The 27,360-nt window shown below is 41.6% G+C and overlaps 1 protein-coding gene across 1 annotated transcript in view; it reads left to right on the top strand.

Annotated features, from left to right (window-relative positions):
• plcl5 (phospholipase C like 5) overlaps positions 1–27,360 on the top strand; it is an 89,581-nt gene that overhangs the window by 59,988 nt on the left and 2,233 nt on the right. The window contains exons 2-5 of the mRNA XM_053514719.1: positions 540–3,029; positions 9,740–9,943; positions 11,674–11,749; positions 19,267–19,376. Of these exons, the coding sequence (XP_053370694.1) occupies positions 540–3,029; positions 9,740–9,943; positions 11,674–11,749; positions 19,267–19,376 (2,880 nt within the window). The remainder of the gene's footprint in view (positions 1–539; positions 3,030–9,739; positions 9,944–11,673; positions 11,750–19,266; positions 19,377–27,360) is intronic.

Genomic DNA, 27,360 nt, shown 5'->3' with positions numbered 1-27,360 from the left:
TCAGTTGTTGTTTATTTAATAGGAACAGTGGGGACAGTGGTGGCTTAGTCAGTTAAGGCTCGGGTTACTTTCCGGAAGGTCTGAGGTTTAAGCTGCCACTCTTCAGCCCTTAACCTTATCTGCCCTTGAGCAAGGCCCTTAACCCTATCTGCTCCAGGGGCGCTCTGTCCAGCCTGACCCTGCACTCTGACCCCAGCTCTTTAACAGGGATATGCGGAAAAAAAATCATTAGAACTTTAATCATAACTCAATCATATGCTATCTTATGGCGCACTGGGACTTTGCGGTTAGCACTGTAGCCTTGCAACTCCAGGTCCCAGGTTCGATTTCCACATTGGGTCTGTGTGTATGGACCTTTTGCAATATTGATGTACTAGAATCCTCAAAGACCCAACCCAAAAGTCATGCTCTATTTACATATGTGAGCTCTATGATGCATGCGCATATTCAGCATATGGTGCTTTCTTGCATTTTGTGTACATTTCCACCAAAGCTACAGTAGATGTACTGACAGCCTCTGTTTTGCTCTCTCTCTGCAGAACAACTCCAAGCAGAGGCAGGTGAGGAAGAAGACGGTGTCGTTCAGCTCCATGCCAAGCGACCGCAAGATGAACAGCACGGCCGCCTGCATGGCCTTCATGTTGGAGGGATGCGAGATGAAAAAGGTCCGCTCCAACTCACGCATGTACAACCGATACTTCCTACTAGACCCCGACTTGCGCTGGCTCCGCTGGGAACCTTCGAAAAAGGATTCGGAAAAGGCCAAGCTGGAGATCAAAAGCATCAAAGAGGTGCGGTTAGGGAAGAAGACCCCTGTCCTACGCAGCAATGGTCTCTCAGATCAGTTTCCAGATGAGTGCGCTTTCTCGATCATTTATGGAGACAACTATGAGTCTTTGGATTTGGTGGCAGGCACAGCAGACGTGGTCAGCACCTGGGTGATGGGACTAAGATACCTGGTCTCTTACGGACGGCACATGGTTGGAGTGGTCGAAGCCTCTCAGCCGAGCGTAAGAACATCCTGGATCGGCTCTGTGTTCGAGTTGGCCGATGTCGAAAGGCAAGGACATATTGACCTGTTTCGTGCCACGCAGATAATTAAGGGGCTAAATCCAGGCATGAGGGAATCTCGGATTGAGCTGAAGTTTAAAGAACTTCAGAAAGCCAAAGAGCGCTACAGCGAGGCCATTGACATAGACTTGTTCGTAGAAGCCTATTGTGAATTGTGCACAAGACCTGAGATATTTTTCCTGCTTGTGCAGTTCTCGAGCAACAAGGAATACTTGGATTCAAAGGACTTAATGTTGTTTGTGGAAGTTGAGCAAGGTGTAGAAGGAGTGACAGAAGAAATGTGCCGCGAAATTGTAAGAAAATATGAGCCATCAGCTGAAGGTCGTGATCACGGCTACCTATCTATTGATGGTTTTACACATTACCTCTTGTCTTCTGAGTGCCACATTTTTGACCCACAGCACAAAAGTGTTTGTCAGGACATGACGCAACCACTGTCGCACTACTACATCAACTCCTCACACAATGCCTCTTTGCTGGAGGACCATTACTGGGGCTCCTCAGACATCAGCAGCTATGTCCGTGCCCTGCGTATGGGCTGCCGCAGCATAGAGGTGGTGGTGTGGGATGGTCCTGACTGTGAGCCCATAGTCTACGTAGGCAGCTCCGTTGCCTCTCAGTTGGCCTTCTCAAAAGTCCTGGATGTCATTAACCAGTATGCCTTTGAGAGCTCAGAGTATCCTCTTATTCTGTGCCTAGTGACACACTGCAGTGTCCCACAGCAGAGGGTCATGGCCCAGCACATGAAGAAGATCCTGGGGGACAAACTTTACACAGAGCCTCCCAGTCCTGAGGAAAACTATCTGCCCTCCCCGGAAAAACTAAAGGGCAAGATACTTCTGAAAGGGAAATGCCTGCCACCTGACATACAGGATTCTGAAGGGGATGTGACTGATGAGGAAGAGGGGCTTGAGATGTCACGGCGCTTGGTAGGAGCCGAGGAGAAGGACCATCTCAACGGTTTTGGTTGCAAGAGGCTACAGCTCTGTAAAGATTTATCAGATATTGTCACCCTTTGCAAATCTATCCAGTTTAAAGATTTTGAATCCTCAAAGAGGGAACAGAAGTACTGGGAGATTTGTTCCTTCAACGAGGTGGATGCTAATCGCTTCGCTAATGAGTACCCTGAGGACTTTGTCAGTTATAATAAGCGATTTCTGTCTCGGGTATACCCGACTCCCATGCGCATCGATGCCAGCAATATGAACCCACAGGACTTTTGGAAATGTGGTTGTCAGATTGTGGCTATGAATTACCAAACACCAGGCCTAATGATGGACCTAAATTTGGGCTGGTTTAGGCAAAATGGCAACTGTGGTTACGTGCTGCGTCCTGCCATAATGCGTGAGGAGGTCTCGTATTTCAGTGCCAATGCTCGTGATTCTTTGCCTGGTGTATCCTCCCAGTTCCTCCATATCAAGGTGATCAGTGGCCAAAACCTGCCAAAACCTCGAGGCTCAGCAGCAAAAGGTGATGTGGTAGAGCCGTACATCTATGTAGAGATCCACGGGATCCCTGCAGATTGTGCGGAGCAGCGCACAAAGACTGTGTCACAGAGCGGTGACAATCCTATTTTTGATGAGAGCTTTGAGTTCCAGATAAATCTTCCTGAACTAGCGGTTTTGCGTTTTGTGGTTCTCGATGATGACTACATTGGCGACGAGTTCATTGGCCAGTACACCATACCATTTGAGTGCCTGCAACCGGGATATCGTCACGTACCCCTGCAGTCACTTACAGGAGAGTTTTTGCCCAATACTACGTTATTTGTTCATGTGGCCATTACAAACAGGCGTGGTGGGGGCAAAGTTCACAAGCGAGGTCTTTCTGTGAGGAAGGGTCGCAAAGCAAGGGAGTACACTTCAACCAAGACAACAGGGATCAAAGTAATAGATGAACTTTTCAGGGCTTCCACACAGCCACTTCGGGAGGCAACAGATTTGCGGGAAAATGTGCAGGTATGGCTAACCCAAGCATTTTAGTAAGATGTCAGAATAGAAAAAGTAGTTGCTGCAATGATTAATAATAAAAAATCATAATAATAGGTGGCATAGTGGTTAGTATTTTGGACTCACATCTCCAGGGTCAGGGGTTCGATTCCTGCCTCCGGTCTGTGTGTGGGGAGTTTGCATTTAGGTTAATTGCCGTTTCAAAATTGCCCTAGTGTATGTGTGTGCTCTGCAATGGATTGGCACCCTGTCTTGTGCCCAAAGTCTCCTGGAATAGGCTCCAGGATCCCTATGACCCTATATAGGATAAGCGGTATATAAGATAAATGGGTGAATACATATATAACAATAGAAATAATAGGTAAAACAGTGTAAGCGTGTTCGTGAGAAATAGTTTGACTGAGAAAAGAAACAAGTAATTAGAGTTTATGCGAGAGTGTTTGATCAAGCAAAAATTTGATGTGTACAAATGTTAGCGGCGTAGTGGTTAGCACTGACACCTTGCACCTCTATGGTCCAGGTTCGATTCCCACTTTGGGTTTGTTTGCATGTTTTTCCCATGGTTGGTGGGTTTCCTTTGGGTACTCCGGTTTCCTCCCACAGTTCAAAGACATGCAGATTAGGTTAATTGGCCTTCCCAAATTGCCCGTAGTGTGTGTGTATGTGTGTGTGTACCCTGCAATGGATTGGCAGTCCAGGGTGTACTCCAACTCATGCCCTGAGTCTCCTGGGATAGGCTCCAGGCCTTACATAAACCTGTATACAGGATAAAGGATTAAAAAAAGGTTTGTCAGTAACACGCCCAAGTATAACACCATATAGCAACAGCAGTAATATGTCCCCCTAAGTGATTAGATGGATGTTTAATCACTGAAAACAATCCTCTTCTCCACTGCCTGTTCATCATGCCTACTTTACAAATATCATTATTAGATTCCACAGTATTTATTTAGTGCTACAAGCTACAGGCCTATCCCTATCAAAACCAATGAGTTATTTTATGCACCTTGTTGTCTGTTAATATAATAAGGACTGATCCATGGTACCCAAAGACTTTAAGTGTCAAATGTAACAAGCACCTTATAGTCCATTATGCCAACTAAGCAGTGTATTTTCTTCCAGTAGTGGTTTAGATGATTCTGCGAAAACCAGGGAGACTTGATTACAATCGTCTCAGCACTAATGCAGTATTTTATTCCATGTAGAAAATATCGTGTTGGCCTAATTACTTAATAGGTGTATCTCACAAAAGGGAGCAATAAAAAGTATGGCAGGGCAGCTTCCGACTTGATAAATGCAAACACAATCTTTAGACAACTGAGCCATCAGAGAATCTGCAGCAGTAATTACGAGCTGTTACTTTGGTGTTCAAGTATTTTGTCTGAGATGTCTGAGGGTTAATAAGGTTTGCATTATTGAGGTGAGAGTGCTAAGTTTGTCTGCTTCTGGATGTTGTTCATTATCATCCCAAATGAGTTCATTATTTCATTATTGACAGCACAGAGCATTACTAAAATAATAACCCTAATATAATTTAGCAATGTTTATAAAATGAAGTCAATTACAGTAGTTCAAATGAAGGCAAAACCCTGAGCTTTTTTAGCCATTAGTATGCTTTAATATAAATATATACACTATATATACTGATCCACTCTTCTATTGGATCAGACTACACGGGCCAGCCTTCACTCCCCATGTGCATCAGTGAGCCTTGGGAACCCATGACCCTGTGGCCAGTTCAAAGGTTTTTTTCTTACTTGGATCACTTTTGGTATCTCCTGACCACTGCAGACCAGGAACATCCCACATGACCTGCAGTTTTGGACTTGCTCGGACCCAGTCCCCCAGCTATCACAATCTAGCCCTTGTCAAAGTCACTCAAATCCTTATTCTTGCCCATTTTTTTCTGCTTCCAACAAGAGTTCACTTGCAGCCTAATATATCCCACTCATTCCAGCCAACAAGATATTGATAATGTAGCTACTGTGAGAAGGGCCAAATTGTGATGACTAGACAACTGGGTCAGAGCAACTCCAAAACTGGTCTGCAGGGGCCAGGACGTAGCAAAAGTAGTTTAAGGAAGGAAGGAAAACCGGTAATGCAAATGCGGATTGAAGGTTGGGCCGTGTAGTCTGATTCAACAGAAGCGCTGGTGTAGATCATATTGAGGAAAAGGTTAATGCTGGTTCCAATCAATAGAAAGTTGCCAGAACACACAACATGGCGAAATGGGAATAATACTATTATAATAATAATACTAATACTAATACTAATAATATACTTATTTGGTGAGTTTCACATTCCCATACTCCTCCAGCAGTAACTTTAATGACAGCCAGACACATCTGAAACTCCAAATGCACAGTTTGATGTCTGAAGCCTCCCCCGTTGACACACACCAGCAGGTCGTTCACATAAGCAGTTAGTTTTTTTACAGTCAGTCACTGATGAATGCTGTGTTGCTACTTGAGCTGTAAGAGTTAATTAAGAGCACCAAAAACATGGTTCTCGTTTTCCATTTGCAGCCTAATGATTAGCAAGCTGTAAGTGGATTTATAAAAAAATTACAGCGGGGCAAATACTTTCTAACACAAACAGTCTTCGGGACAGAGAACTTTGGGCTTTGTGGTTCCTCAGAAAACCATACATGCTGCATTTTGATTTATTGTTTTGTTGCAAAAAGGGGTGGCACAGTGGCCTCGAACCTCTAGGGTCAAGGGTTCGAGTCCGGCTTCAGGTCTGAGAGTGTGGAGTTTGGACATTTTAAACTAAGTCTTTATGAATGCATTACTCAAAACCCATAATCTACTTCAAGAACAAAAAGACAAAATCATACTATGGCACTGAAATCACCAAACTCACTCACACTTGCCTTATGTTTGTAATGACTTTGGAGATTTGCTGTGTTATACAAAATAACCTAAAAAAACAATGATAAATAGAATAAGATTTACACAAAATGAAGATAATAGTCATGATGAATTACTTTCCTTCTCTTATTCTATGACCTCTACTTTAACGTCTTTAACAACTGAAGGAAGGTCCATTGTGGTGGTAAATTTACTCCTTATAAAGTTCTCCAGGAAATTAGATTTTTTTTTTTTTACGGCTGATCAAGATTAAGACCTGATGAATAATTGCTCGGAGCTTGTATTATCTCTATATTTAATTGCTTCCGTTTTTTTTTTTGCGAATAGAGAATGAAACAGCATATTTTAACAAATATCACAAAATTGCTCTTTTTCATCCTGCGCCTGATGTTTTCAAAGATTTCATCTTTGATTTTGATGACTTATGGAGACGGGAGATTGGTGTGTCTGGCAGTTTATATATCCTCTACACTACTTTCAATTTTAGAATTGAAAAAAATGTAATACCAACAGTATCGCAATACAAATTGAATCGGCGCCTAGGTATCGTGATAATATCGTATCAGGTGATCGCTGGTGATTCCCATCTCTAATGAATTATTACTACTTTTTAATTATGAAACGTAATCTTTAGTGCAGAAGCAACTTCAGTAGTATGAGATGGTATCCCTAATTCTCTCCCGTTTTCTGTAAGTGCCATGATGTCGTTGCGGAAACTGAAAGTCCTGCTGCACTTCTCAGTCATATTTGATTAACTCCAAATCAATAGGACTAAATCATGTTGCATGGATTGAGCTGTGAGAGATAAAGACCAAATCCGTTATAAATAACACAAGTTCATCCTGGAAATGATCGATATGAGGGTTAAAAGGGTTGGCATTCGGGTGATAGCGTCTGAAACATCAATACACACGCTGATGATGAATCTGGACGGATGATCCAAATGTGTTTTGGAAGAAGCAGCATTTTCCCGCGCTCCCTGTCACCGTGTGTGTCCATTACATCATGGGACTTAAACTGTGATGTGAAGGGTCATTAAACTGAAGGGGAATGAAGTAATGCAGCACACAAGAGAAGGACAAGCTGTGGGTGTATAGAAGAAAAAAAAAGAGAGGGAGAGAGAAGGAGAGAGTGTGAGCATGCGTCTATGCATCTCCATGTGTTACAGCTCAGCAGATAGTTTCCTCGTGGGAACCAGATGTCCCGGTGGATATTTTCACTATGCGTTTAAACAAACCGTTGATCTCCCTCACACCCAAAAGCTTATGAAGAGAGAGAGAGAGATATACGGGCGAAAGTGAGAAAGGGTTGTTCTTTAAGGACAAATGGAGAATCATCGTGGTGTCTGGCACCAGGACACTTGGGTGCTGTGGTGTTGCAAGGTTGGACTTTCAAGGATCGGATTTGTTTCTCTGGTGTATCCCATTAGTGCTCAATAGGATAGGGACCTGGGGGTGTTTGTAGGCCGGGTCAGTGGCCTTTGGTCCTTTAATCTGATGCCCTAGATGTTACGATGTCTTTCTATTGGGTCAAGCATTGACTTCTTCAGCCATTTGTACTGCATTTGCTTTTTTGTGGGATCATATCAGACAGTCTAGCCTTTGGTCCCCATAAGCATAAATGAAGCTTAATCAATAATCAGTGTTAATGTGTTAATGTTTTATGGTGTTAATGTTCAGCTGATCAATGTATGTACGTGTGAATCTCCCCTCATCAGGGCCAGTTTATTGTATTTTGCCTGGTTTGAGGAGGCGTGATAAGATCTGTACTTAAGATCTTCACAGAAATGTGGAGTTGATGATTCCAGGATGTTATGGAGGGTAAAAAATATCTAATGTGACCACAGGAATGGTGATGTGCTTTACAGAAATGTTAGGAAATAGTGATAAATGGGATAACAATGTAGCGATATCCCAACCAACTGGCCTTGATCCTTATCTTTGGTCTCATTAGATGATTAGTGTTATACAGAAGCAAATCAAAGACATACTTGATCAGCAGAAACAACCTTATCAGGTAAACCTAGGACGAGGAATAGAACTACAGTATATTTTCTGACATCACCACCACCCACCATTTTTTCTATCCAATTAGTAAATTAACTATTTAGCTCTTTAAAACTTACTCATTAACTACCATAATGGTCACTAATAGAAATGGTTTATCATCGATTTGCCAATAAAGCAAAAACCGTTTAAACCAGAACAAAGAGCAAAGCCCTTTGGAGATGGGACAGGAGTAGATTTGGACCATATGGGAATGGGAAGTAGATGGAATAGCACTTCAGGAGGGTTAAGTGTCGAAGGTTTTGGGCTGCAGATGGCGATGGTATTCTGACACATGGGGATTATGTCCAGATAGTGTTTAAGAATGGTGTATGTTTAAGGGTATTTAGGGATGGGGGTTGGGACCATTTAAAGATGGTTTTATGAGACCTGTGATGGTGTAGGGGCACACAAGAATGCAGGTTTTTGGAATAATGTTGCAGTTTCAATGTTGCTGGAGCAAGTAGAGATTTAAATCAGGATCGGGTGGGGATAATGCTGAACAGCGTGAGGTTTGGGTGTAAACTACATTACATTACATTACATTATGGCATTTGGCATACGCTCTTATCCAGGGCGACTTACATTTTTATCTCATTATACATCTGAGCACTTGAGGGTTACAGGCCTGTCTTAAGGGCCTAACAGTGGTGGTGCCCTTGGTGGTCATGGTGGTTTCATGTGGGTTTGAACCTGGGACCTTCCGAACCGTAGTCCAATACTTTAACCAAAGACCTATCCCTGACTCCATGGTGCTGGGCCAAAAGGCAATGAGGTAGGCCAGATAAGATAGGAGTCAGGTAGTCTTGGGTGGAGATGGTGTTGGGCGGAGATGGTGTTGGGCAGCATAGTGCCAAATAGTTATGGTGTTGAGGGCCCAACAGTGGCAACTTGATGGTTGTGGGGTTTAAACCTGGGATCTTCCGAACCGTAGTCCAATGCCTTAACCACTGAGCTACCCCTCGCCCAAATATGACGTTATACTGTTGATGTTGTTGGGCTGCGAGGGGTTTGGATAATTTTGTCCCACACATACTGTACATAGGGTAAGCATGATGTCAGGGTACAGGTAGATATGGTGCAGATAGTGAAAGCCATTGGATCACATTGGGGTAAATACTGTATAAACCATGCTTCATATTGAATATAAGCCAGAATATATGTGTTTAATGTTTACAGACTCTTAAAGCCCAAGTAAAATATCTAGCACCCAGACTTCCCAGATAAAACAAGAACACATTGTTGCAAATACCCACTTTCTTTGCACTGATGATCTACTAAATCACTGAAATGAGAAAGAACAGTGATGCCATGGGAAACTACTCCAGCAGCATGAAACGCCTATTTCATCCAAATGAAATATTGGAGATCACATTCTGCAGATCCATGGCTTTGAATAAAGTTCACCGCTTTTATAGCTCTTTTTTTTTTTTTTTTTCAAATAGTCCCTTCTTGCAATTGAAATCGCAGCGATTGCATTTTTCTAGAACAAACCTTATTGTGCCTTCCAGTTTAGTTATTCTTTAGTTGCAGAATGTGTCCTTTCATTATTAACCAGCACATGACCATTACTTAGCTCCTGACCCAGCGGGGAACACTTACTTTCCCCAAACAGAGATTGGAAAGGTCAGCTGTATGCATTTTTGAAGTCTCATAACATGTCATTTGGCTGAAATTGTAGTCGCTGTAATTACGCCTATTATTATTATTATTATTATTATTAATATTATTACAACATGTATTATAACATAAAATTTTTCTAAACTGTAAAATGCACTAAATTGTGTGTGTACATCTCCGACAGAACGCAATGGTGTCATTTAAGGAGTTATGTGGGCTGACCCCTGCGGCCAACATGAAGCAGTGTATCCTGACCGTCTCATCATGGCTGCTGAACAGCGAGAGGTCGTTGCGCGTCACCGTAGACTTGAGTGAGTCCTATCCCACCATGGAGGCCCAGGGTGCCGTCCCTGAGCTACTACGTAAAGTCCTCATGGCCTACGACACGGTGAGCTAGCATGCCATCTTGCCAACATACCTACTAAGTTCAACTTCAACCTCACCTGATCAACACTGGCAAGATTTACAGTACAGTACAGCGGTACCTCGGCATATAAATTTAATCCGTTCCGGAGGAGAGGTCTTAAGGTGGAATTTCTTATTGCGAAACGCTTTTTCCCATAGGAAATAATGTAAATGCAGATAATGTGTTCCAGCCACTCAAAAATATTACCAATATTACACTATAATCATATTCTTGCATATAGAAAAGACATGGAAATACAGTCAAATATGCAATAAATAAACATAAACCTCACTTAACTTTAATTTATGATTCCTCCTGACACAAACAAGTTTTGATGTGCTACTGGAAGTACGCCAAACCAGATGTACACGCAACTGGAATTACACATGACTGGCTCGGTTGATCGTATGCAGAAAATGCGCCGCATGTCTGTGCAAAAACTTTTAGTTCTTAAGGTGAAAATTCTTAAGGCGGAGCATTTTCCTATGCCAAAGTACCACTGTATGTTTCTCCATATCGTTTAGGGTTCAATGCTACCATGGCAAAATTGATCACAAAAAAAATCCATGCCTTTTGCTTTTAAAAAAGTTTGAGAAATACTGTCTATTTTGGTGTTTGAATAAAAAGACTACCTTTAACATCCCCTATTTGGAACTGTTCATGCCTGTTCCTGCGGTGAGTTGTCACGAGTTGACTCCTACACTTCACTCTTGGATCTTCAGTAAAGTAGCTCGCAGCCTTTTGCGCAACACAGACATGTACTAGCTTTTTTTTCCCCAGTGTTCTCTTTTTGTCAGTTTTATACAAAGTACTCAAACATTTGGCACATGGAACCGTACATTTTCACCATCGTCTTCATCCAGAACCAAAGCCAGAAGCTTTCGGGTTATTTTTCTCAGCAACACAAGAGGAACGAATGCTATTCGGTGGTGTTGCTAGCAGCACGGTTTTTATGATGATTGGTTATGTATTGACATGAACACCGAAAGCAATACACCTACAACACATATTACCAGTGCTGTTCAAGTCAAATCGGGACTTTAGATTTGTGCAGAATAATAACAGAAGACAGTTACGAGAGTAAAAAAACTCTCAGTACACTAGAGCCATGATCAGAAACATTTTGTCGCTTCACATCTGAAACGCTGGCCTCCCAGGAACTCCTTTAATGGCCCAAACATTATGTGGCCTTCTTTAAAGCATTTGCACTATTCAGATGTTTTGACTTGAACTGCGGCTAAGAGTCTCATTACTGTATGGTGCTTGAAGTCTTTTGTAAACATCAATCGTTTTTTTAGCAGAAATTTCATCACAACTCCCGGTTTGACCTGAACGACCCTGGTACAAAAAAATGTTTTGTCTGACTTAAAAAACAAACAAACACTGAGCCCACCTTTCGCAGACAAAATAAAAGAGCATCACTGAATGCAGGGTGTTCTAATTAGTTTGATGCGTACACCATAATAATATCATGCACACACACACACACACACACACACAATCCTTTCAGATTGTATTGTACAGTTAAAACTATTGGCAGCTTTCATTAGTGTGTAATATTTTTAATCCATCACCAGAGCCAGAGAACGCTCTCAAAGAAATGCAGACTTGTTGGCACATAGCATGAGAACCTCAAGTCACTGTGTGTGTGTGTGTGTGTGTGTGTATGTCTGTTTTCCTTCCTGCTGAGACTTCCTGTTTCCTTTCCATAGATGATCCAGACGAGTCGTACTCTGATCGAATCAGCTGATAGTGTCTACTCGAAACTTACTCAGTCACAGCGAGCAGGTGGGATCTCACTCTCTCTTTCTCTCTCTATTCAATTTCTTACTTACAACAGTCCAAACAAGCCTGAATGGTGATAATGGTTTCCTTCTAATGCTTAACATTTGATCGTTGCAGGTGTGAATACTGTAGGTCACTTTTTTGAAGTCCACTCGAGCCCATTGTCACAGACAGTTCGTCCTTTTTGGTCCTTTTTTTAAATATCTGACCTCTTAAAGTGAAAGCTCAGTGGTCTCCTGTGTCCTTTTTAATCCTGTCCTGTAAGATCTGTGTGTGTTGAATTGGAAATAATACACTCATGCATCTCTGTCTAATCTTAATTAAGCATACTGTTTTTGTCAACTCGTCCCTTTCTAAGCTCTCCAGCTTACTCTGACCCGATCCTCTGCTTTCAGCTAAATCTACATATAGCATGTGATTAAATGAGCCGTAGCCGAGGATCTGACACAAAAGCCCAGGAAGAAAAAAAATAGAGTTGCTGAACAGTGTCTTTTTTCAAAGGCTACATTGATTGTCTCTGTTGCAGTATATTTTAAATGCTCGGTTCAGTCTGCGTCTGTCGGTTAACAACCCTGGCTTGTAGGATCCATCAACAAATGTCCACTCTTTAACAACAGCACAGAATGATACACTAAGGACAAAAACGCTGAGCAGCCAGTTAAAGTCGCCTTTGTTGAATCGTTCTGATCAGCAGCTTTGAATGTCTAATTATAGACTCAGTGTTAGGTGAAGGAAGAAGGGGAGATATGATTAAGCAACATCACGACGGTGATGCGGTTGTAGGCACGGGGTCACAGCCGGAGTACATCGGCACGACCTCGAGTGTGATACGGCTTTTATACAACAGGTACACAAACTTTTACTTATTCCTCTATAGAATATCAACTAAGTTCCAGGGATCTGGGGTTGAATCCTAGTGAAAAGCTAGTGCGCTATTTAGGGTGTATAATCCCTTGATCAGGGTTTAGAGAGAGATTTGGGATTCAGCCTTGTGTTAGATGCTAATTAGCGTTGTAGCTCAGCGGTGTTAGTCGTGAACAGAACAACATGCGCGGTCATTAAGGGACCATTCAGAAGGACTTAGAAACAGTTACTAAGGAGACAGCGTGTTGTTTATGATGAAATAACGTTATCAGATGTGACGCAGCGTGATATTTTATATTATATATTATTATATATTATTACATTATTATTATTACATATACATGTATATTGTATTATTACATATGATATAAATAACATACAGTATATATATATATATATATATATATATATATATATACAACATGTTATAGTTTAATATCCCAGTGCTGTTATGCTGTATATCAGCATTCATGGAATGACTCATGTCAAATCGTTCTGAACTTTTGTATATTGTTGGTTTATATTCGGTTTTTATGCTGCATGTTCTCTCTCTCTCTCTCTCTTTCTCTACCTGTTTTTTTTTTTTCAATCCAAAGAAAAAAAAGAGAGAGAGCGTTGAAAGCGTTGAAACATGCTTAAATTTCAATTCCGAAAAGCTGCTTGAACGATGAGCAGATTCGAGAAAGAGAGAGACGGAGCAAGAGAGGGAAGAATGTTAATAAGTAAACACGGTGAGCTTCGACACCCAGACCACTCATTTTCTCTTTCTCTCTCTTTCTCTCTTTCTCTCCTGTGCTTTCTCTCCCCCTCTCTTCACTCTTCCTTGATCTGAGAGCTAGGCTGAATCATCTCTTCACTAATGGCGTGCTGTTCCATCTCTCACAAAAATAGACTCTTGTAAGGACGCTGATATTCTGTACCATTTAAACTCTCTCTCTCTCACTCTCTCTCTCTCTCTCTCTCTCTCTCTCTCTCTCTCTCGCTTATGCTGTTTTATCTGGACGTGTCCAGCAGAGCATCACAGCTGCCTGGTTTTTAATTAGTTGTGTCAGTGTGAGTGTGTGTGTGTGTGTGTGTGTGTGTGAGCGAGAGACAGGTTGAGAGACAGACAGGAAGACAGGCGGAGGGAGGACTGTTGAAGGTGTGAATGGCCTTGTCCATCACCTCTAGTTTTCCAGTAAACACATTCCTGCTCTTCTTTTCTGCATGCTTGTGCCTTTTTTTCCTCTAATTCTGTTTATAATGTCACCTCAGATGTGAGACCACACACACGCACACACAGATATATATGTCATGTCAGTTTGATCAGGTGTTGAAGAGGCTTTAGTGCGTTTAGTGAGTGACAGGTCAAAACTGACACATGCACTCTTTTTGAAAAAGTCGGAAAAGGAATCTACTATATGCCTTCGTATTGCCTCATTAAAACCGTTTTTTTCGGTTGAGCTGTGAGCCACGAATGCACTGCTGTCTTCATTTCTTCATCAGAAGTGGATCCGTCCTTGTAAGGCTGCATTTACAGGAAGAAAGAGGTGAAAGTCTGATGGAGCGAGATCAGGACTATAGGGAGGAGGCGTAAACCCCTCAAATTGAATACTGGTCCTTGAGAATCCCAGAAAACTGAAAAACATCAATGAATTTTTCAGATGGTGGTCAGCTTTTGAACTTTTTCTCGGTCTGCGATTGAGGATGTTTCCGTCCCATACTCTCAGACTCGTAGTGATGAATCTATGTCTAATGATTCTCTCAAAAAAACTTTCCCCTTCCTTAGAGAGAGTATTGGCCCAAGTCTTGTTTGCTGATATCCAAACCCTTCTGTTTATGCTCTTTCGTATGTTGTTTCAGCATCAAGTAAACCCTCCGACAAAAAAACTAGTCACAGGAGGGGCGTCCATTTTTGCCCACACGCATGTTACAAATGAACTGAAATTAACATGTTCACTCCTGCACAGCATAACTGGAGTGCAAATCATTTTTGACTCACCGTCGTATTCTGCGCACAAGTGGTGAAGGTTAACCTAAGCATCCTTTCTTTAGTCTACATTGTCCACAATACAGCTTAATCAGTTAAAAGGTTTGGCAGGATGTTTATTAATGGTTTAAACAAGGGGCGTTCAAGTCAAACCGGGACTTGTGATGACGTTTCTCCTAAACGAGGACATGAAACCAGTTGACATTTACAGAAGACTGTAACAAAACTGCAGTAAAACACTGAAGTGACTCAAAGCCCAATGCAGTCGTTCCCACCAATATTCAGCAAGTGGAACACCTGTTCCTTAAAAAATCGACTTGTCACCAACATGTGGAAGAGACGCATCTGTCTGTGTGAACTGTACACACAATCATTCCTCAACACCACTTCCACATCAGAGGAACTCGGCTGGGAGTTATCGCCATATCCTCCGTACAGTCCTGACCTCGCTCCAAGCCATTTCCACATATTTGGACCATTAAAGGAGTTCCAGGGAGGCCAGCATTTCAGACGTGAAGCGGGCGTCTGATCATGTCTGGGAAAACGTTTTACCTTGATGGTATCCACGCACTACTGAAACGCGGGAATAAGGTGTTTGTGGAGCTGGTTGGGTTATCATCCACCCCATGCTTGGTGGGTGTTCCCCCACCGTCCAAAGACATGCAACGTAGTAGGGTGTACGCCCTGAGCTCCCCTAGATCCCCTAGCTCTCCAGGCACTCCACAGAATTATTATTTTTTTAATTAATAAAATAATTAAATAGAAAAAAGTTGTTTTGTTTCCATATAACACGTTACTAGGCCCACTTGTTCTCTCTCTCTCCTGCTCACTCAGACACTGATTAAACTAAGTGTCTTAAAGGCAAACCTCATCTTGTAATACAGTAAATGGTTTGTATCGATGTGTTTAGTGAGTATGGGGGTAATTTGTTGCTTGTTGCTGTATTATCGTAATTCCCTTGAGAAATTATCACTGACATCAAAGAAAGGAGATGCTACAGTGGCATTTGATAGAAAAGAAATCGACACAGCAAACTGTTTCGAGGGTTTGAGGCCCCATAATGCATTGCATCTCCGAAAAAAGTCTTGAGCAACAGCAGGAGCTTGCTTCTGGGTAAGTAGCTATCTCCGAAAAAACGGGCGTGTTGCAGTGGATGATGATATTAGCATTAACTTGAACAGTGTTCACATTACAAATTAAGACGAACGGACGTAAATCTCTGTCTTTAGTAGACGTAGACATGAAGCAAGGATTCAACTCCACTGGACGCTGCTATCACCAGGTAGTCTTATGGCATCCTGGGTAATGTCCAGTACTGCCAGGATTGCATAATTAAATAGTCGTTACTCAGAATGATACAGAAACTCATTTATTTGAATCAGTCATTGCTCCCCCTGGTGGAAATATGCAGCATTGCAACTAGCTTCCAAACATAGCGTAAATGCACGATAAATGGGTGGAGCTAAATCCATCGTGTCATCGCATACAGTAGGATCATGCTCCGAGCCAGGACCGGGCTACACTTTTAACCAAAGTGATTACGTTTAATGAAACACAAGTCTGGATTCCATTGAAGCGGTTTTGTTGTTGTTGTTAGCCTTTCGCCTGCACCCGTTGAGGGGTCGCTGATGTGTGTCTTTTCTAAAATAATGAACTGGTTCAGGATGGATTGTTTTGTTTTTTTCTTTATTCCACACTGTTCATTTTTCTGTGCACGCTAGTTTATTTCACACAGTGATAAGGTGGGTATGGTTCTCATTATAAAAGGCTGATTTGAAGCTGTTTGGCTCAGTGCGATGAGGTCATTGTGTTTCGCAAATGCCTCCATGAATCAAAGCCAGGAAAACAAATGCCTCCATTCTTTTGTGTCTAAGGCCACCCTTATGGGTATTTATTCCTCGGCGCTTGTGAAGTAAACGGTCGGTGGTGTGGGTGACGGTCGGCTACAATGATGATATTGCGTGTGGGTGTGGAGCCGCAGGACACAGCTGTGAGTCTGGCAGGCGTTCAGACAGAAGAAGTGTTTTGACACCTTTAGCTTTGGCACCCCATAGCATGACGGGGTCTGTCTAGAGACTTCATTCTCCATCTCACACTCTCTAACTGGTTATCTGACTCATCACACACACATACATACACACACACATACACACTTTAGCACTTTGTTTCGATTAAAAAGAAGTCGTTATAGCATGTTCCAACACATTACAAAACCATCTAACAAATAGAAAACAATATCTTTTAAAGGCCACCAATTCCGCAAAATTTACTTTTTAGTAATTTGTAGAAGTTCAGATGAGTCTCCAGTGTGCATGTCAGAGATAAAAAAATGTCCTTTATTATTATCATACTGGCAAGTTAGTGTATATTTCCTTTTATCGGAACCTCATATGAGAACCTTATTTCCCACGACCCTGCTGTTCTCTGTCAGGGTGGGTGTGGCCCAACAGGAACTCGTTTACATAGACACTAAAACAGTGTGTTCAGAAGGAGGAGGAGCGAAAAGGGAGCCTGAGGTATGAAAACATGCTTTATCTGAGTTCAGTTGGAGTGAATTGAATTAACACACACACACACACATTTTGGGGAAGCTCTCAAACCATTGTTAAACAAACTAAAATATGACACCTTTAAAATATAGACGCAGAGAAATTATTTGTCAGATGTTTTTTTTCATCTGAAAACTCGAGCTGTTACTTTCTAGATTGGTGTTAGATTCAATAGAGGTGTTTTGTAATATTTTCTGGCTCAGTCCCTTATTATACAATATGTAACACCACATGCACCAAAAAAAAAAAAAAATTATTATTAATAAACTCCTTTAGAGTTAAAAGAGTTAAATTTGTACAAAATGCACCGTAACTTCCATAGCAACTCGATTTAGCTCAGGGCACTGCGGAAGCTTCACCTAAGTCTCAGGTGAACCTTGGAATGCCTTTTACACCAAACAAGGGTTGTGGAATCTGTCGGAATGTTCTAGGGGACAAGCTTCACAATCGGTGTGCAGAGCAGGAAAACGTTTAACGACCAAGACCTATTGTGATGTACTTATATCCAACTTATTTTTATTTAAGAAAGACTCGATTCCTATCCAGTGCCCAAACCCCAGCCACTGCATCACCACCTCAGCCCAAGCCCATATAAATTGGGAGGGTTGTGTCAAGAAGGGCATCTGGCTTAAAATCTGTGCCAAGGTATACTGTGGACCGGACTGTCAGCGGGCAGCCGAAAGACTTACAATAACAGACTTGAAAAATCTGAACTTTACCCTTAAGATCAGTTTCACTCATAACTGCTACTCAGAAGCCCTACGCAGCAGTGGTACTTAATTTATGTTACATACAGAACAATGGTACCATTATATACATATAAAGAAAGAGGACAGAGATTTAGTCAAGTGATTGGTATCCTTTACAAGGTATATTCGTGTCAAAGGCGTACAAGACTTAAGAACAAATCCGACTTACGAACGTTCTCTCAGGGTGGAGCTTGTTTGTAAGTAGGGGACTACATGTATTTTATGATTTCACTATCGTTTAAGTGCCTGTCATATTTCTGAGATGGTTCTTCGGTCTCTGACCAAAGCTCGGATTCTGGAGAGTCTTGGTGGTTCTTAACATTTTATGTTTCATAAGGATGGAGGCTTCCTGACACTGGATAAAATAGTTGCTGTTTGTAATGGCTTAAAAAGGGTTTTTGCCTTGTTTTTTTTATATGCAAGATACTGTAAATTGTGAGAGCTTCTACACACAAGTGTGTACATTTTCAAAATCTGGTCTAATCAATTGAAATCACGACAGTTAAAGAAAGTAAACACTAAATAGGAAACTAAAATTTCAATGATATAATATAAAACAAAACGTGTTTGCATAGTCATTATGCTTTATTTATTTATCAGTGTGCATGAAGTGAAGAGGCTTGAATATTATTGTGTGTAAGTCATTGTAGATCTTGAATGGTATTTCAGTCACATGTTTTAGTTCAATTGGAGTTTTATTAGTTTGCGATACCGCAGTTTCAGACAGACAAAGCTTTGATTATATATCTCCAGGACCAATTGCACAAATCTTTCCAGGAAAAGAAAAAAAAACTCCACTACCCTAGTAGTCTCAGTGTAAACATGCTTTTGCATCTGTAGCAGCATAAATTCAGACACACTCGGTGCTGTTAAAATGTACAAATGTCTTGTAAATGTCAGTGATTTGTTCAGGCCAAACTGGGTTTTTCTGAAGTACTCTGTCAATGCTAATGGCTTCCAGAGCGAAATGTGGTTTGGGTTTGCTGTTGAGTACATTTTTGTTGTTGTTACTCAGTGTGCAGAAAAACAGAACACATTAGGCAAAAGTTTGGCTCAGCGGAAAAAAAAAGAGAGACCTCAGGGCTTGCATGAAATACAGACCATTTGTTTTAAACAATTTTATTATTTATTTTAAATATATATTTTTTAATGGTTTAAGGAAATCAGTTTAAATGGTAATGCATGCGGCACGTATTAATAAAGAGAGCATAATTTTGCACCTTTTTAACAGACAGAGAGCAGATGGGATTGTGCCATCTGCTGTGTGGTTCCGATGAAGCACGTAGCACTTCTTTTTTTTCAGGACGTTTGTCTTCCCTAAGGATATACTGTAGACAGAGACCCCTGGTGTAGTGTGGAGGGATTGAGTGTTCTGGTGTTGTTTTGCAGGATTGGATTTCCATGAAGATCTGCACAGGATTGGCGCTAAGGAAGGCCTGAAAGGAAGGAAACTGCAGAAGGCGATGGAGAGCTACGCCTGGAACATCACCGTCCTCAAGGTGAGTGCTAAAGACATACATCGATCAGCCATGAAGAATTGACTTTTTATTCAGCGATTCGTGTTGCATTGCCTTTTTTATGGTGTCGGACCAGACAGGATGGACTCTGGTGAACCTCGGGTGCCCATGATCTTGTCACAAGTATACTGGTATATAATTCATAATTAAATCTTACTTTGTTAATGTTTTGTCGCGGTAATAATATGGCTGATCGCTCTGTTTACACATGCGTATGCATCTATGACTTGATGCATTAGCCAAAGATTAGCAGATTTCTACATCACAACATGGAAACATTAGTGTAGCACTTAATAAACAGCAGTGTTTCAGGGCAGCACAGCCCTCCCTGTTTTTATTGCTAATGCCGCAGTAATTAATTGCGCCTGATTCCTAGCTACATAATTATGCAAGCTTATTCAGGGTCTTGGCAGGACACACAGACATTTGCTGAAGTCCAACTGTAGTTCATGCATAAAAAGGATAACACCCTACTTCTGCTCGGTAATTGGGTCTTGAAGCATTTGTTTTTTAATCTCTAGAGCCTCCGTTAAGTATTTTAAGGATGGTGGTTAGTAGCGGATGTAAGTATTAGTGAGGTGACTATAATATAGGACTTGATCATCACTCCTGCAGTATTTAAGCTTGTTGGATGTTCCATTTAAAAATCCTGGGCATTGAACTCATACTGTACAGTGTTGCCTCCGTGGCCCTTTGTGGATTCGACAGCCTTCACACTGATGGGAAGGTTTTCTATAAGATTTTGGAGCAAGTCAGTGCCAATTCAGTGAAAGGTGAATTTAAGAACTCAGACGCTGGTGTAAAATGAGAGAAGTTATGTATGCTCATTGCTGTGAAAAAGTATTTGCCCCTCCGTGTGTTTTTTTTCTTTTCTTTTCATAATCGTCACACTTTAATGATTAAGATAATCCAAGAAATTTTTATAAAATTACAAGTTTTTATACAAATACAAAATGCAGTTTTTAAAAAATAACTTCATTTATTAAAGGAAAAGAGCGGTCCAAATCTACCTGGCCCTATGTTTAAAAGTAAGTGCTCTCTCTTGCTTAATCATAAATAACTGTAATTAACCCTATTTATTTTTTGAAAGGTGAGTTAAATTTCACTGGCCACACTCAGTCCTGATCACTGCCACTGATTACCTGTTATTTGTCACTGCCAGACCTGTTGAATCAAGAAATCACTTTAATAGAACCGGTCTGACAAAGTGAAGCACGCTAAAAGATCTAAACAGCAACACTGACCCACTGACTTGCTCCAAAATCCTGTAGAAAACCTTCCCAATAGTGTGAAGGCTGTCGATTCCACAAGAGGCCACGGAGGCAACATTATATGCTTTATGTTCAATGCCCAGGATTTTGATATGGAACATTTAACAAGCTCAAATACTGCACGAGTGATGATCAAGAGTCCTAGTCACTCTACTAGTTATTAGGTTTAAGGGGGCAATTACTTTTACACATAGGACCAGGCAGCTTTGGATAGCTTTTTTCCCTTAATAAACGAAATCATCATTTATGTTCTCCTCATGCTAGGTGGATTTCTCTGCTTTCTTTTTTTTCCTTAGACAAAAGACATGCGTTCTAGGCTGATTGGTGTTTCCAAATCGCCCGTACTGTGTGAGCACATGCTCTCGTGCTAGCCTCCAGGTTTAGTTCCTACATCTTTATCAGAAAACTATGGGTGTCTATGTACTTTTTGCATGTCCATGTAGGTGGAGAACACAAGGAGTACATGATATTGTGAGTGATATCTGAGGTATACATCAACACACTGTAGTGTCCATGACAAGCCATGCATTTCCACTCTAGTCGAACCCAACTCTCGAATCCTCTTAAAAACCCTTTGTCACAGTTGACGGTGCGCTACAGAACTTTTACGGCGATGACACAGTTGACGAGAGCAGCGTGCACTGATGGATGAAAAAGTTTAAAGTAGGCAAACCGGCATTGAAGACAAACCCGAGCAATGGGAACCACCAACTGCGACAAGCGGGATTCGAGAGTTGGGTTAAATGATGGCGCAAAAATGCATCGCTTGCGATGTCCTTCGTATAGAGGAAGAGTTACTCTACCAACATGTGCAATTTGAGCGACCTACTTTATGTCAGTTCGTTAAAAAGTTATACCCAATATAGTGCAGCTGTCGTACTGTAATATGGCGCGGGTCATAAATAAAGATGGTGTGTGAATGAGGGTTATGGAGGAAATGCGCTGTTTCTACTTGATATACTGTAAATGAGCCAATCCTAACACGTGTAACAGCTACACCAAAGAACAGAAATGTGTGACGAGTTATACCTGATGTTCACTCCCAAGGTCATGTGTTCCCCAGATAAAGCATGTCAGGCGTGGATCAGATCATGACAATCCTTGTTTATGATACTGTATGAAGGAGGATAAAAGACGGTGGAGTTTGTGTGTGTGTACGTGATCAGGGTGGGAATACGGTGCAGGATGAACAGGAGTATATATAGGGAGGTGGAGTGTATATGAGGTTCTTAAGATGAAGTATAGATGGGATGGAGATAACAGATAGAGCTGGAGTGTGTATGGGATTTGTAGTGTAGTGGAAGGAGCGGGATGCTCACTATTGTGGTGTGCTTCTGTAGAATGGAAAATGTGCCAAACCAACCGTACCTGTGTGAAGGTGTGTGTGCACATGTGCACCGGTTTCAGGTAATATAGAGGCACTTGGACAGATCAGAACACACATCGTAAGCTGACAGTGTTACTGTGATGACAGAAGAATTTGGCCTGGGGTTGTACCTAATGTCACCTGTTCTACTGTGGAACCGTGCGAGTGTGGGAAACATGACGTGCGTACGGTGGTTTAAAATGTTAAAATGGTGTGCAAGTACAGTTCTGGCCTAGTTTAATGATGCATGGTGTAAAAACCCGAACTACATAGAAACGGACACGGAAAACGCAGATACGTAAGAAAGTCTGTCTGTGTGTAAATGTGTGCGCCATCGCTCTACTATCTAAACCAGTCTTAACGTGCATGTTTCACAGCTGTGTGCATAATTCATAATCCATGTTTTAAACTATGATTTATTTATGTCAGATGGCGTGCTTGATTTAGGTCAGAGACTCCTGCTTATTACAGGAGCAGAGATGCAAAGGTGGTGTTTGGTACTGTAGATTAAGGTTGCAGAGAGAGCATCCAGTTGGGGGTCATAGAGCGATGGTCATGTACTGTATATATGTGTGTGTGTGTGTGTGTGTGTGTTATATAAGAAGGAGAGCGTACGGTGTAAGGCAAATAAAACTCACATGCTGTTTCAGTCTCTTATGAAAATCTGTACTGATTTTAATGCATACATGGTTTAAAGCATAAAGATTTTCAAATTGCTGTAAAATTCTAGCATCTGATTGGTTGTAACAGCAGAGTCATCTCTGATTTCCTGATACTTTTCTTTTAAGACTTAGACAGGGTGCCAATCTATCACAAGGCTTCACACACACACACTTATTCACACACTACGAGCAATTTGGGAACAAATTTGGACTGGACTGTGGGAGGAAACCGGAGTACCCGGAGGAAACCCACCAAGCACGGGGAGAACATGCAAACTCCATGCATACGGACCCAAGGCGGGAATTGAACCCTCACCCTAATGGTGCAAGGCAACAGTGATAACCATTAAGCCTGCGTGCTGCTTAAAATTTAACCTGCTTAATTTCATGTCCTTTGCACAGTACTGTTTTTTTACATTAATAAAAGAGTCTCCAAGGTCTTGGGGAAAATATTAATAAAATGCTCTTTTTACCTTCAAGAAAGGGAAAGAATGTATATGGTCACTGTAATGTACATTACAGCAGGAGCAAATTTGCCACAAAGGTAATTCTAAAATATTAACAGTATTAACAATGTATGTACAGTATAAACCCATAAAATACTGATACATTAATATTTTCATTTATTATATTATTTAAATATTGCTGTGCTATACAGTATATACAGTACAGGTGCATATCAATAAATTAGGTAATACATTAATTTATCATTAAAAAGTTGATTTATTTAAGTAATTTTAATTTAAAAAGTAAAACTCATTATATAGATTTATTACATACTGTATAGACCGACCATATTTCAGCTGTTTATTTATTTATTTTACTTGTGATGATTATGGCTTATTATTAATGATTATTATTAATGATTATTAGTGTCAAAATTAGAATATTACTTAAGACCAATACATGATTTTTAATAAATCAATTTTATTTGTATAGCGCTTTTAACAATTGTCATTGTCGCAAAGCAGCTTTACACAATCAGACGAATTATTTGAGTTTGTATGGAATGTGAGTGTGTATGAATCAAAATGGTCAGTTTGTCCCTGATGAACAAGCTGAGGGCGACAGCAAGGGAAAACTTCCTGGGATAGTAATAGGAAGAAACCTTGAGAGGAACCAGACTCAACAGGGAACCCATTCTCATCTGGGTGAAACAGAGAGCAGCCATACAGTGTGTTAGGTGGCAGGCAGCTCAGCTATACCAGTTGATGTTAACTGATGTTAATATGGAGTCCAGGTAGTTATTGGAGGCTCAGGGAGACTGCAGCCAGGTCAAGTCCTCAGAGAAACAGCTGTCAACACCAGTCGAGGCCAGAACCGTCTTCAAGGTAGAGTGAAACCATCCCCAGACACCAGACGCATCCCAAAGAGACACACTGGGCATCCTTGTGCAAGATCTCCAACCAGAAGCGGGGCACCAGGATGAGTCAGACAGGTCCAGAGGGCCTTTAGATTTTTACTCTAATACAGAAATGTTGGACTACTGAAAAGTATGAAGATGTACAGCTGGAGGCTCCCTTTGCATGAATTCCTGCAGCAGTGCGGCGTGGCATGGAGGCGATCAGTCTGTGGCACTGATGAAGTGTGATGGAAGCCCAGGTTGCTCTGATAAATTGAGCTCCTCTGCATTGTTGGGTCTGGTGTCTCACATCGTCCTCTTCATAAGACCCCTTAGATTCTTTGTGGGGTTTGGGTCGGGTGATTTTCCTGGCCAATCAAGAACACGGATACTTTCATCTGAAAAGAGGACTGAGCAACAGTCCAGTTCCTTTTGTCCTTAGCCTAATTAAGACGTTGTCTTTGGTTCAAGAGTGGCTCGACACAAGGAATGCGAAGGTCGTAGCCCATGTCCTGGATAGAGCATTCTTATAATACTAATATTCAGTATCCTTTTTGCTAAAATATCACACACTCCCCCCCAAAGACCCGAACCCACAAGTTCCTGCACCACACCCATCCGAGTCGCCCCTGCCCCTTTTTAGCTATTATTAGTTGAGGTGCACTTTGTGTTCATTTGCATGCGCGCTTGGTTAATGGTCCCTAACAGCAGCACGAACGATTGCTAAAGCAGCTGTAATTAGTGCTCCTCTTATCAAATATGGTCCTTAAGCTCTGAAGAGAAGCTCTAAGAGGCACTTCTTATCTGTGTGCACATCTTACTCGTCTTTCTGGTTCACACTCGCACACGGACGGCGTGCTGCCGAGGAAGACGCTGCTCTACTTTTACCTTTTCTCTCTTACTGGGTTATTAATAAAGTTAATCTGAGTGAAAGCACTTTATACACACTGTTATCGGCGTGTGCATCTCTCTTGCGGTCCTGCCTTCCTTGGTTCACGTGTTTTTGAAGAGTTTCCACTGAGTTGTTTTTTTCAGAGGTTGTTTTTTTTTTTTTTTTTTTTGAAAAACACATCAAGAGTAAGTGTGAAGTGGATAAGTGAAAAAGACTGAAATGTGAAAAAGGGGTGAGAGAGTGGGTGGGTGGGTTAGAGCGTGATAGAAATCAAATGAGGGAAAGTGTCTGTGTGTATTGTGTGTGTGTGTGTGTGTGTGTGTGTGTTGGAGGTGTAAGCTAATGGTAATATGTGTATCTATATCAAGATCCCCACCTCATGTTCTCTCCGTGCTTGATGGGTTTCCTCTGGGTACTCCGGTTTCCTCCCACAGTCCAAGGACATGCCGAATGTGCTAATCGAATTGAATGAATGATAGAACTTGTGAACTTGAGGCATGTGCATATATATTTATGGACTGTCGCCTTGCACCTCCAGGGTCCGGGTCCGATTTCCGCTTTGGGTCTGAGTGCATGGAGTTTGCATGTTCTTCCCGTGCTTGGTGGGTTTCCTCAGGGTGCTCGGGTTTCCTCCAACAGTCCAAAGACATGCCGATTAGGTTAATAGGCATTCCCAAATTGCCCGTAGTGTGTGTGTGTGTGTGTGTGTGTGCATTGTGATGAATTGGCGCAGCTCAGGGTGTACCCCGCCTTGTGCCCTAAGTCTCCTGGGATAGGCTCCAGGCCCCCGCGACCCTGTATACAGGATAAAGTGGTATAGATGATGAGAGACTGGGTGTAAATGCAGAGATCCTGATCTTATGACTTTTCATTGCATCCTGATACACACGTCGAGTCTCAGCCAGTTGTCTTGAGAACTTTTTGGCAAGTTTTCAAAAACACATATAGAGTATATCCCGTCTGTTCATCTGTTAATTCTGAATAATGTGTTCGCACTATAATCTACCTCAATGAAAGGAAGTTCCATGTAGCACAGTTACAAGTGTTCCTTTCATCTTCACGTATAATATAATTTTTAAAAAATTCGAAACCACCGAAGCACTTTGCATTCCGACACGGTTACTCCGTTTGTTCCAGTAATGATAACATCATCATGTTTATGGTCGTTTGTTTAAGTGGGGGGGAGGGGGGGATTGGGGGGGTGTTGAACACATTGTCTCAATGATGGAGGTCCAAGCTGTGTCTTTCCTTTCCGTCAGCTGTGTGCGTCACACCTGCATGCATAATTCATCTGTTTTAAAATATATGATTTATTTATAGCAGAAGACTTGCCTTATTTAGGTCAGAGCCTGGCCCAGGCCCATAAAAACTCCACACAGCAACAGCCGGAGCGGGAGTGTATACACTCACACACTCACGATTAGTCCCGGTGTATTAGTGTGATTATAAAAAGTAAAAAAAAAAAAAAGTCAAAATTTTAAGCGCACCCTTTCTTTCCTGTTTTTTTTTAACGCCGTTCCGCCTACACTTTCATCTCGTTTGTCTCCTCTCTTCTTGTCCGTGCTGATTTCATTTTAGCTTCTCTACTCCTTCCAGTATCTCATTCACTTTTCCGTCCATGTCTCCTCCTCCCTTCTCTTCTTCCTTTTCCGTCCGATTCGCTTCACATTTCAACCTGTCTCTTAACACACTTTCACGTCCTCTCTACTATTCTCTGCTCATCTGTCCTCCTTTCCTCTCCTCTCTCCTCACAGTTTAAAATCATCCGAACAAGTTAGCCGTGTCCTAGTCCCACATTTACTGGCCTTTCTGGAGACACGATGAAAAGGGGCCCTGTGTCCTCTCCATGAGGACGAAAGAGAGAGAGAGAGAGAGAGAGAGAGAGAGAAGGAGAGTATGGTCAGGCACTTCCATTAATTAATCCAAACCTAAATGCTACATTCAAGGACAGTTTTACTTGAGTCACTCAAACACACACACACACACACACACACACCTACACAAAATAATATTCAATAAGTCACATGCTCATAAACCCAAGAAATCCATTTTATAGCGCACACACACACACACACACACACACACACGTACACACACACACACACACACACACACACACACTTGGCATGGCTGCCCCTGACTGTCCTTGTACACTCCTGGCATCCCTTCATCTCCTTAGTGTTTCCCTGAAAGGGCTGCTGCTAGAATTTATAAAGGACATGAAGGACAATTCTAGCACAAAGCAAAGTGCACAAACCTTTTCTTGTATTGCAGTGACCCCTGCAGGCCAAAGGCAGATACTACATCTTGGGATTAATCTGTAATAGTATACAATACTGTGCCCAAGTTATCTTTATTATCTTTACCAGAGGATAAATGTTTACAGACTTTCAAGTATTCTTTCATAATGTTTTATATAACATATATAGTGTA

Source organism: Clarias gariepinus, chromosome 16 (genome assembly GCF_024256425.1).
Source record: "Clarias gariepinus isolate MV-2021 ecotype Netherlands chromosome 16, CGAR_prim_01v2, whole genome shotgun sequence".
Classification (NCBI taxonomy): domain Eukaryota; kingdom Metazoa; phylum Chordata; class Actinopteri; order Siluriformes; family Clariidae; genus Clarias; species Clarias gariepinus.
This window is presented reverse-complemented; position numbering and strand designations above follow the sequence as displayed.